This window comes from Salvelinus sp. IW2-2015, unplaced genomic scaffold (genome assembly GCF_002910315.2).
Source record: "Salvelinus sp. IW2-2015 unplaced genomic scaffold, ASM291031v2 Un_scaffold1987, whole genome shotgun sequence".
Lineage (NCBI taxonomy): Eukaryota > Metazoa > Chordata > Actinopteri > Salmoniformes > Salmonidae > Salvelinus > Salvelinus sp. IW2-2015.
Window position 1 is genome coordinate 45,750 of NW_019943337.1, and position 12,884 is coordinate 58,633.

The following is a 12,884-nucleotide window of genomic DNA, read 5'->3' on the forward strand; positions in this document are numbered from 1 at the left end:
ATGGAAATGTATCAATTGTAAGTAGGTGACATGTAGCTCGTTATGTAACATCACAGTATTCATTTAGCAAGACAATGCAAGTGTCTGCCAGCTAGGTGCTCAAAAGTGAATTACAGACAGTGCTGCAAAGTGAGAAAGCAACTTCAAACGTGAGTGATAGAAGGTATCATAGTCTGACACAAAATATACACCGCAGAAGAGACATTTAGGATAAACTGAATTTACCCTAAAAAGTGTAAGAAGAATAGGCCTGCCTAATCAGGCAACCTCAATTTACAGCTGGGCGGAGCCCTGGGGGAGGGTTCATTTTACGAAGTGACGTAAACACCGGATGCGGAAATTTAGCAGCGAACAACAGTAGATAGGAGCTGCAAAAATGGTGTACGTGGCGAATGGTTAGTGGTTTATTAATATTGTTGCAATGTATGTGTTTATTGTTTCATTAAAGTCGCTAATTAACATACACATCGTAGTAATTCACCTCTGCGAGCTCACTATGTCTTCACCTTTCGCTAGAAATGCTGCTAGCTAAGTAGCTAACATTAGCTACGACAACAAACGGTTACGATAGACAGCAGCTAAATATGGCAGGTTGACAGTTATTTGAGTCCGTTTTAGCTCTCTATGGGCTGTAGAGTGGAAATTGGATCATTCTATTGAGCCTGGCTATATAGCTAGCTAGTTAGGCTTCTTCTGCGTGTGTCTCTCCAGTCTCCACTATTGATTTGTAGGCATGTAATGTTAGTGAAATATATAAAGCCTCTGTGTTGTTTAATGCTGGGCCTGAAATTAGCACCTGCCAATGCTAGTCACACTGGCTGATGGACCAAGAGGCTAGTTCCAGGTGTTATAGTTTGGATATAATCATCAATAACAAGTGTTCCCTCATCAGGTCAGGTCCTGGACAACAGAAGCCAGTCTCCATGGCGAATGTCGTTCCTCACTGATCTCTTCTGGGGTGCTGTAGAGTTCATTGGCTTGTTGTAAGTCAGCAGTCAACACAGAGGCCTCTGTGCATTCGTATGGCACTAGCAATGCATGTTGCTGTGAAGATTATCATTAGAAAGTCAATTATAGGCCTTGAATACAGAGATAATCATCTGTTTTGATTTTTTTTCACAGTTTCCAATCCCTGGTCCAGCCAGATCTGACAAAGAAGGGAAACTCTGGCTCATCCTCTGCAGGCTACAGTGATGGCAGAGGGTAAGTCCCTAGGGTCCAAACAGAGAGTTAGTCTACTTCCCATCATGTCAGGCTGACGTGGCAATCTCTAAACACTCCTAGTGCAAGACTAGGGCTTTAATGGTTAAGATGAATGACTTTAGAAATAATTAGTGGCAATATGTAACTTTTTGGGTGACCTGACCAAATTTACATAGAAGAGTAGGTTATAGATCTGTCATTCTACTTGAAAGCTTCTAAGAAGCAGTAGATATGTTCTATGTGCGCTATTTCTATGCTTCCCGTTCCTAAGTTATTGTTCTTCGTATTTTACTTTCCGTTTTGTACACTTATCTTCAAACAGCTGAAACAACAATATATTTGGTTATGGAACATATACAGTACCAGTCAAAAGTTTGAACACCTACTCATTCAAGGGTTTTTCTTTATTTTTTTTATTTTTTACATTGTAGAATAATAGTGAACATTTACATTTACATTTAAGTCATTTAGCAGACGCTCTTATCCAGAGCGACTTACAAATTGGTGCATTCACCTTATGACATCCAGTGGAACAGCCACTTTACAATAGTGCATCTAAATCAGGACATCAAGACATCAAAACTATGAAATAACACATATGGAATCATGTAGTAACCAAAGAAGTGTTAAACAAATCAAAATGTATTTTATATTTTTCAAAGTAGCCACCCTTTGCCTTGATGGCAGCTTTGCACACTCTTGGCATTCTCTCAACCAGCTTCATGAGGAGTGCTTTTCCAACAGTCTTGAAGGAGTTCATTCCCACATGCTGAGCACTTGTTGGCTGCTTTTCCTTCACTTTGCGGTCCAACTCATCCCAAACCATCTCAATTGGGTTGAGGTTGGGTGATTGTGCACTCCATCACTCTCCTTCTTGGTCAAATAGCCCTTACACAGCCTGGAGGTGTGTTTTGGGTCATTGCCCTGTTGAAAAACAAATGATAGTCCCACTAAGCGCAATCCAGAAGGGATGGGCGTATCGCTGCAGAATGCTGTGGTAGCCATGCTGGTTAAGTGTGCCTTGAAATCTAAATAAATCAGTGTCACCGGCACACCATCACACCTCCATGCTTAAGGGTGGGAACCACTCATGCGGAGATCATGCGTTCACCTACTCTGCGTCTCACAAAGACACGGCGATTGGAAACAAATCTCACATTTGGACTCATCAGACAAATGGACAGATTTCCACCGGTCTAATGTCCATTGTTCGTGTTTCTTGGCCCAAGCAAGTCTCTTCTTATTGGTGTCTGTTAGTAGGGGTTTCTTTGCAGCAATTCCACCATGAAGGCCTGATTCATGCAGTCTCAACTGAACAGTTGATGTTGAGATTAGAGGTCGACCGATTATGATTTTTCACCACCGATACCGATTATTGGAGGACCAAAAAAGCCGATAACGATTAATCGGCCGATTTATTTATTTATTTATTTTTTAAATATTTTTTAAATTTTATTTATTGATTTATTTGTAATAATGACAATTACAACAATACTGAATGAACACTTATTTTAACTTAATATAATACATCAATAAAATCAATTTAGCCTCAAATAAATAATGAAACATGTTTAAATAATGCAAAAACAAAGTGTTGGAGAAGAAAGTAAAAGTGCAATATGTGCCATGTAAGAAAGCTAATGTTTGAGTTCCTTGCTCAGAACATGAGAACATATGAAAGCTGGTGGTTCCTTTTAACATGAGTCTTCAATATTCCCAGGTAAGAAGTTTTAGGTTGTAGTTATTATAGGAATTATCGGACTATTTCCCTCTATACGATGTGTATTTCATATACCTTTGACTATTGGATGTTCTTATAGGCACTTTAGTATTGCCAGTGTAACAGTATAGCTTCCYTCCCTCTCCTCGCTCCTCCCTGGGCTCGAACCAGGAACACAATGACAACAGCCACCCTCGAAGCAGCGTTACCAATGCAGAGCAAGGGAAACAACCACAGGCTCAGAGCGAGTGACGTTTGAAACGCTATTAGCGCGCGGTATCTAGCCAGCCATTTCACTTTGGTTACACCAGCCTCATCTCGGAAGTTGATAGGCTTGAAGTCATAAACAGCGCAATGCTTGATGCACAACGAAGAGCTGCTGGCAAAACGCACGAAAGTGCTGTTTGAATGAATGTTTACGCGCCTGCTTCTGCCTACCACCGCTCAGTCAGATACTTGTATGCTCAGTCATATTATATGCAACGCAGGACACGCTAGATAATATCTAGTAATATCATCAACCATGTGTAGTTAACTAGTGATTATGATTGATTGTTTTTATAAGATAAGTTTAATGCTAGCTAGCACCTTACCTTGGCTTACTGCATTCGCGTAACAGGCAGTCTCCTTGTGGAGTGCAACGAGAGAGAGGCAGGTCGTTATTGCGTTGGACTAGTTAACTGTAAGGTTGCACGATTGGATCCCCCGAGCTGACAAGGTGAAAATCTGTCGTTCTGCCCCTGAACAAGGCAGTTAACCCACCGTTCCTAGGCCGTCATTGAAAATAAGAATGTGTTCTTAACTGACTTGCCTAGTTAAATAAAGGTGTAAAAAAAGATATATATATATATCGGCAAACTCGGTGTCCAAAAATACCGATTTCCGATTGTTATGAAAACTTGAAATTGGCCCTAATTAATCGGCCATTCCGATTAATCGGTCGACCTCTAGTTGAGATGTGTCTGTTACTTGAACTCCGTAAAGCATTTATTTGGGCTGCAATTTCTGAGGCTGGTAACTCTAATGAACTTGCTGAGCCCCTCTGCAGCAGAGGTAACTTCTGGGTCTTCCTTTCCTGTGGCGGTCCTCATGAGAGCCAGTTTCATCATGGAGCTTGATGGTTTTTGCGACTGCACTTGAAGAAACATTCAAAGTTCTTGACATTTTCCGGACTGACTGGCCTTCATGTCTTAAAGTAGTAATGATGGACTGTTGTGTCTCTTTGCTTATTTGAGCTGTTCTTGCCATAATATGGACTTAATATGGACTTTTACCAAATAGGGCTATCTTCTGTATACCACCCCTACCTTGTCAAAACACAACTGATTGGCTCAAATGCATTAGGAAGGAAAGAAATTCCACAAATGAACCTTTAACAAGGCACACCTGTTAATTGAAACGCATTCCAGGTGACTACCTAAGGAATACCTAGGGTAGGATAAAGTAATCCTTCTCACCCCCCCCCCCCCCCCTTTAAAAGATTTAGATGCACTATTGTAAAGTGGCTGTTCCACTGGATGTCATAAGGTGAATGCACCAATTTGTAAGTCGCTCTGGATAAGAGCGTCTGCTAAATGACTTAAATGTAAATGTACCTCATGAAGCTGGTTGAGGGAATGCCAAGAGTGTGCAAAGCTGTCATCAAGGCAAAGGGTGGCTGCTTTGAAAAATCTCATATGTAAAATAATTTTTGATTTGTTTTAAACTTTTTTTTTTTGGTTACTACATGAATCCAAATGTATTATTTCATAGTTTGTCTTCACTATTATTGTACAATGTAGAAATTAGTCAAAATAAAGACCCTTGATTGAGTAGGTGTGTCAACATCTGACTGGTACTGTACTTCACAGCGGTTTAGATGGTACAATGATTCTCTACACTATAGTAGCTTATTTTGTCACTTACACTGAAATTAGGCGCACTATTAGAGTACTAGCAACCAGGAAATTGTGGAACGATTTCTCCATAGTGCAACTTTAAGATTGTCATGTTGATGCAGAGTAAGGGTTGACTGATTTCATTATGACAGTGGACAAGTGTTCCGGTGTTCTAACATTCCCATGGCGGTCTTCTCTCTTCCACCAGCCCCCCTGGACCCCCTGGTGGCCGGAGGCGGATGGGGAGGATAAACCACGGTGGAGGGCCCAGCGCCCCTCCCATGGGGGGAGGAGGATGAGGAAGGTGAGGGAGATATGGTGATACCGGCCACAGTTATCATAAAGGTGTCCGCATGCTTCCCAGTCGGAAGAGTTTGTGCATTTGGAAAGTATTCAGACCCCTTGACTTTTTCTACGTTTTGTTACGTTACAGCCTTATTCTAAAATGGATTAAATATAAAATGTTCCTCATCGATCTAAACACAATACACCCTAATGACAAAGGGAAAACGGGTTTAGACATTTTTGCTAATTTATTTAAAATAAAAACAGATACCTTTGTTATGAGACTCAATTTAGCTCAGTTGCATCCTGTTTCCATTGATTATCATTGAGATGTCTACAACTTGATTGGAGTACACCTTTGGTAAATTCAATTGATTGGACATATATTTGGAAAGGCACACACCTGTCTATATAAGGTCCCACAATTGACAGTGCATGTCATAGCAAAAACCAACCCATGAGGTCGAAGGAATTGTCTGTAGAGCTCCGAGACAGGATTGTGTCGAGGCAAAGATCTGGGGAAGGGTACYAAAACATTTCTGCAGCGTTAAAGGTCCCCAAGAACACTGGCCTCCATCATTCTTAAATGGAAGATCTTTGGAACCACCAAGACTCTTCCTAGAGCTGGCCGCCCGGCCAAACTTAACAATTGGGGGAGAAGGGCCTTGGTCAAGGAAGTGACCAAGAACCCAATGGACACTATGACAGAGCACCAAAGTTTCTCTATGGAGATGGGAGAACCTTCCAGAAGAACAACCATCTCTGTAGCACTCTACCAATCAGACCTTTATGATAGAGTGGCCAGACGGAAGCCACTCCTCAGTTAAAGGCACATGACAGCCTGCTTTGAATTTGCCAAAAGGCACCTAAAGAATCAGACTTTGAGAAACAAGACTCTCTGGTCTGATGAAACCAAGATTGAATTCTTTGGCCTGAATGCCAAGCGTCACGTCTGAAGGAAACCTGGCACTATCCCTACGGTGAAGCATGGTGGTGGCAGCGTCTTGCTGTGAGGATGGTTTTCAGCGGCAGTGACAGGGAGACTAGTCAGGATCAAGGGAAAGATGAATGCGGCAAAGTACAGAGAAATCCTTGATGATAACCTGCTCCAGAGCACTCAGGATCTCAAACTGGGTCTAAGGTTCACCTTCCGACAGGACAACGACCCTAAGCACACAGCCAAGACCACACAGGAGTGGCTTCGGGACAAATCTCTGAATGTCATTGAGTGGCCAAGCCAGAGCCTGTACTTGAAACTGATCGAACATCTCTGGCGAGACATGAAAATATATGTGCAGCAACACTCCCCATCCAACTCACAGAGCTTGAGAGGATCTGCAGAGAAGAATGGGAGAAACTCCCCAAATACAGGTGTGCTAAGCTTGTAGAGTCATACCGAAGAAGAAACGAGGCTGTAATCGCTGCCAAAGGTACTGAGTAAAGGGTCTGAATATTTATGTAAATGTGATATTTCTGTTATAGTTTTTTTATAAATCTGCCGCAATTTATAACCTGTTTTTGCTTTGTCATTATGGGGTATTGTGTGTTGATTGATGAGGAACAAAAACAGTTTAATTCATTTTAGAATAAGGCTGTAATGTAACAAAATGTGGAAAAAGTCAAGGGGTCTGAATACTTTCCGAATGCACTGTATATTATGACGCCATTTTGTGAAGTTTTTGTTCATTTGGGAGGGTTTGTAAGGGTTTTTTCGGTTGTTCGGGGGCACACTTTTTGAGGCAACGCCCCTTCGGCGGTGATTGGTCAAGTCTTTGTTGTCATTCAACGAGAGACTCGTTTTCATGCACATTTTTGATTGAGAAACACTGCACCAAACATCTTTGTTTTATGTAAAATTGCGCGACTAATATTCCCTACGCAAGAACCCCAAAATGAATGACCAAAAGTATATGGACACCTGCTTGTCAAACATCTCATTCCAAAATCATGGGCATTCATATATGGAGTTGGTCCCCCCCTTTGCTGCTAAAACAGACTCCACTCTTCTGGGAAGGCTTTCCACTAGATGTTGGAATATTGCTGCAGGGACTTTCAGCCACAAGCATTAGTGAGGTTGGGCGATTAGGCTTGGCTCGCAGTCGGCGTTCCAATTCATCCCAAAGGTCTTCGATGGAGTTGAGGTCAGGGTTCTGTGCAGGCCAGTCAAGTTCTTCCACACCAATCTCGACAACAATTCTGTATTGACCTCGCTTTGTGACATGGGCATTGTCTTGCAGAAAACAGGAAATGCCCCCCCCCCCCCCCCCCCCCCCCCCCCCCCCCTAAACTGTTGCCACAAAGTTGGAAGCACCACAACCGTCTGCAATGTCAGTGTATGCTGTAGCATTAAGATTTCACTTCACTGAACTAAGGGGCCTAGCCCGACCCATGAAAATTAGTCCCAGACCATTATCCTCCACTATGCATTGGGGCAGGTAGCGTTCTGGTATCCGCCAAACCCAGATTAGTCGTTGAACGCTAGAGGGTGAAGCGTGATTCATCACTCAGAGAAGGCGTTTCCACTGCTCCAGAGTCTGTCTACTGGGTCTGAAGTTCAAATGTATGCAGAATATACAGTGATATATGTGCATGCAATGAACAACAAGCTGCACAAGAGCTCAATCTAATGGGCCATGTTACAAAGTGGCTCACTGTCTCATGTTGCATCTAAATTGTGAAAAAAAACGGTCTGCATGTTCTTCAAAGGGCAACTGATGCTACTGAGCCAGATGTCTATATGTGAGGGGAGAAGCTCCAGGTGGTATCTGATTTTAAGTACATGGGCATCATAGTTGATTCTGACCTCTTTTTTTAAAAAGCAGGTGAAAAAGGTAACTAAATAACCAAGTCAACATAGCTAATTTCTCGATTCACACGAAATTTGTTTGACTACAGAGGTAGCAAAACTGTACAAATCTATGATACTCCCACACTTAACATACTGCTTTGTCTAGTTGGGCCCAGGCTTGCTGTACAACATTAAAACCCATTCAGTCTGTCCACAAACAGACTCAAGTGCTTGATAGAAAGCACAATAGCCATCATCACTGTTACATCCTCAGAAAGCATGAGCTTCTGAGTTGGGAAAATCTTGTGCAATACACTGACGCATGTCTGTATTCAAGATCCCAAATGGCCTGGCTCCCCCTCCACTTAGTACTTTTGTTGCAACGGGCAATCTTTTTAATGTGCATCAGCACTCGGCGGTTCCATTTCTGTGAGCTTGTGTGGCCTACCACTTTACGGCTGAGCCGTTGGTGCTCCTGGACGATTCCACTTCACAATAACAGTTGACCGGTGCAGCTCTAGCGGGCCAGAAATTTGACACACTTTTTGGAATGTGGCATCCTATGACGGTGCCACGTTGAAAGTAACTCAGCTCTTCAGTAAGCCCATTCTACTGCCAATGTTTGTCAATGGAGATTGCATGTCTGGTGAAGATCTGCCTTACAACAGGCCCACAAGCCCTCAGTCCAGCCTCTCTCAGCCTATTGCGGGCAGTCTGAGCACTGATGGAGGGATTGTGCGTTCCTGGTTTAACTCGGGTAGTTGTGTTGCCATCCTGTACCTGTCCCGCAGGTGTGATGTTCGGAGTGACCGATCTGTGCAGGTGTTACATGTGGTCTGCCACTGCGAGGACGATCAGCTGTTCGTACTGTCTCCCTGTAGCGCTGTCTTAGGCGTCTCGCAGTACGGACAAGGGCAATTTATTGCCCTGTCCACATCTGCAGTCGTCACGCCTCCTTGCAGCATGCCTAAGGCACGTTCACGCAGATGAGCAGGTACACCGGGCATCTTTCTTTTGGTGTTTTTGAGTCAGTAGAAGGCCTCTTTTAGTGTTTAAGTTTTCATAACTGTGACCTTAATTGCCTGCCGTCTGTAAGCTGTTAGTATCTTAAACGACCGTTCCACAGGTGCATGTCCATTAATTGTTTAGGTTCATTGAACAAGCATGGGAAACAGTGTTTTAAACCCTTTACAATGAAGATCTGTGAAGTTATTTGGATTTTTACGAATTATCTTTGAAAGACAGGGTCCTGAGTTTATAATGCATCACAGATGAATTCTGACTATTTTGAGGAAGCGTCTCAAAATGGACTAACAGTACTATCGCCGCTTTTCTATTTTTCAAGAGAATGTCTTTTAAGCCATAAGACTCCTGAACAGCTAATCAAAAGGGCTACCCAGACCCCTCTTTCACACTGCTGCTACTCTCTATTTAGTATCTATTCATAGTCACTTTAACTCTACCTACATGTACACTAAAGTTTGGGGTCACTTAGAAATGTCCTTTTTGGTTTTTGAAAGAAAAACACTTTTTTGGGTCAATTTTAAAATAGCATCAAATTGATCAGAAATACAGTGTAGACATTGTTAGTGTTGTAAATAACTATTGTAGCTGGTAATGTATTAAGTCATATATTACTGTGAATATGTGGTAGTTTAGAAAATAACTACATTGTTTCGTCTTCCCTGTTCCCCTCCATAGGTAAACGCCTACACATTTTTGTGTAGGCGTGGGTTGTGGCACACCGGCTGCAGACATGTAGCCTAATTTAGGCTGCAATGACGTGCGTGTGTGCCAGCCCCCATCCTCTACAGCTGCCTCTGCTCACCACAGACTCCTGACGCTGCTCTGGGAATTCCTACACGTAGGGGCCAGGGCGGCCGATACGGCAGCTTCCTGTTTCTGACCCCTCTTCTTGTCCCATTGTGAATCATATCACATCCCTCTCCGAAGCTGTAATAATGTTTTGTATCCCACTGTTAAATAAAGTCCTGTGCTGTGTACCTGTGTACTTCCTAAGAATGTTGGGAGAAATTATATGTTGAAATGTAATTTACTAGGGGCATGATAAATATAGGTTCACAGTTTAGATTCCTTCACAAGTCCTTACCAGTACTCAATCTCGGAGCCGCTGCCTCGCAAACACACGTGACCACCCGCTTGACAACGTCTTAGCTAATTGCGCTATAGGAAAGGTACCACAGTTTATCATTTTACCAAGTTAAATATGCCTCGAATCTAAAAATGTATTGGCACCTACATATGCTCTGTAAAAATAAAAGTGAAAACAGTAAAAATCCTCTTTTCCAGAAATAAATATAGCTTTAATTTAAAATAAACATCCACACAAATACCAAAATAGAAACTCGGAACGAAATTTGATTTAATCCATCACTCCGTTAAACTGTCCAAAAGACACACATGCTGTACACGTCTATTAAGAGGACTCAATATAAAGTTCCAAGGGAGTGCTGTTTGAAGCCTACGAGGGTCATCGCCCAGGTTGAGCATTTGCATTATCTTGTGTGTCTGGCAATGTATTTCTCAATGAGTGTTACCTTTGCCAGAGTTCTACTGTCATCAAGGTAACTGGCTTCTCCCTCTGTTCTGGTGGGTTCTATTCTCTGAGGTTCACCAGACTGACGCGGCCCTCTCCCTGAGCATGTGCACCCCAAAGCGTTACCACTCTCTGGTGGAACCACATCTCCTGGGTGGTGTCCAGGAAGGCAGGAACCGAGCCCCCCTTCCACAAGACCATAAAATGTATGCACTCTACTGTAAGTCGCTCTGGATAAGAGCGTCTGCTAAATGACTAAAATGTAAATGTAATGATTATACAGATAGTGCACCCCACTCCCAAAAATACACCCCCCTCCCCAATGTAAAAAATATTTTCACATGAACCGCTTCTTGTACAGTAAAATAAATGTAACACCCTTCCCTCCTCATATAATTAACCTCAAATAATGTTCACAACCACAAATAAGAAGAACCGTAGCTGTGTTTATAAACATGGATATCGACTTTGCCATGCTTTTGTGGCACAGTCGATGCCCCACAGGGCTATGGGCCAAAAAGTTGGGGGTTTGCAGACCACCACAGATGAGCTCCCTCTCCCTGCCTGTTTCATTACACTACAATCAGAGCCGGCTGCAGACAATGATCAGTTAGGGGTAAATCTGATTCTAAACCTTTTGATGCCATACTTATAATTATATAAAATATATGCAGCAAATTTTCCGCCAACAGGTTTCTGAGCCAATGCAACACACAATCAATAAAAAAGCATAGAGACTTTGGGCACTTCAATATCATTGTTTGTGTTTTCAACACCATAATAAACAGACTACGTCAACCTCGACTAACAGAAAATCCATCCCTCCCTACCTTGTATGTTACCCAGTGTTGAAGGCTTGGCTTGACGATCTCTGAATGTCTTCTGTAACAGATGTCTCTTTCCATTCATCAATTGGCTGCTGCAAATGATGAATGATTAATTGTATTTATCAGTTAAAAAAAGATACATATACTGTATATACACAAAGATTTTTAAAAGTGACCGGAATTCGACAAAGTTGGGGACTTATTTCCATTGTGGTCCCTATTTGAAGAAGATGGCAGGGGATGGCTGCCGTTTTATGAGCTCTTATGGGCTCTTAACTAACCGTGCTAATTTGTATGTTTACCATCTCTGATGACCGAAAGAGCTTCTGGAAATCAGAACAGCGATTACTCACCTTGAACTGGACAAGAATGTCTCTTTAATGAATCGGACGAGAGGGATTTACTCCAGACACCCGAACAGGCCCTCATCACCGTCATTTGCAGGTGAAAGAGACGGAAAAGGTATCGTCGAAGGAGATCGGGGTGCCTTGTGAGGATCCGCCGACGAGTGGCTAATCTGTACTATTCACCAACGTACAATCGCTGGATAATAAATTGGACAAACTAAAAGCACGTATATACTACCAACAGGACATTAAAAACTGTAATATCTTATGTTTCACCGAGTCGTGGCTGAACGACGACATGAATAACATACAGCTGGCGGGTTTTACACTGTCACGGCAGGATAGAACAGCAGCCTCTGGTAAGACAGGGGGTGTGGTTCTATGTACAGTTGTCGGAAGTTTACATACACCTTAGCCAAATACATTTAAAGTTTTTCACAATTCCAGACATTTAATCCTAGTAAAACTGTCTGCACTGTCTTAGGTCAGTTAGGATCACCACTTTATTTGAAAGAATGTGAAATGTTAGAATAATAGTGGAGAGAATGATTTATTTCAGCTTTTATTTATTTTATCACATTCCCAGTGGGTAAGAAGTTTACATACACTCAATTAGTATTTGGTAGTATTGCCTTTAAATTGTTTAACTTGGATCAAATGTTTCGGGTAGCCATGCGTGGTCGCATGGTTTCTCTCCCCTTAACCTTGTTCGGAACACCTCCAAAACAAAGGTCATGTGGTTAGGTAAGAAGAATGCCCCTCCTCCCACAGGTGTTATTACTACCTCTGAGGGCTTAGAGCTTGAGGTAGTCACCTCATACAAGTACTTGGGAGTATGGCTAGACGGATCACTGTCCTTCTCTCAGCACATATCAAAGCTGTAGGCTAAGGTTAAATCTAGACTTGGTTTCCTCTATCGTAATCGCTCCTCTTTCACCCCAGCTGCCAAACTAACCCTGATTCAGATGACCATCCTACCAATGCTAGATTACGGAAACATAATTTATAGATCGGCAGGTAAGGGTGCTCTCGAGCGGGTAGATGTTCTTTACCATTCGGCCATCAGATTTGCCACCAATGCTCCTTATAGGACACATCACTGTACTCTATACTCCTCTGTAAACTGGTCATCTCTGTATATCCGTCGCAAGACCCACTGGTTGATGCTTATTTCTAAAACCCACATAGGCCTCATTCCCCCTATCTGAGATATCTACTGCAGCCCTCATCCTCCACATACAACACCCGTTCTGCCAGTCACATTCCTGGGTTGCTCCTCT

The 12,884-nt window shown here is 42.5% G+C and overlaps 1 protein-coding gene across 1 annotated transcript; it reads left to right on the forward strand.

Annotated features, from left to right (window-relative positions):
* Window positions 1-294: 294 nt before the first annotated feature.
* Window positions 295-9,874, forward strand: LOC112072648 (selenoprotein K-like). Its single transcript, XM_024140039.2, has 5 exons — window positions 295-395; window positions 893-983; window positions 1,123-1,203; window positions 5,009-5,104; window positions 9,575-9,874. The coding sequence occupies exons 1-5, from the start codon at window positions 377-379 to the stop codon at window positions 9,576-9,578; spliced, it is 291 nt and encodes a 96-aa protein (XP_023995807.1). The 5' UTR covers window positions 295-376; the 3' UTR covers window positions 9,579-9,874.
* The last annotated feature ends 3,010 nt before the right edge of the window (window positions 9,875-12,884 follow it).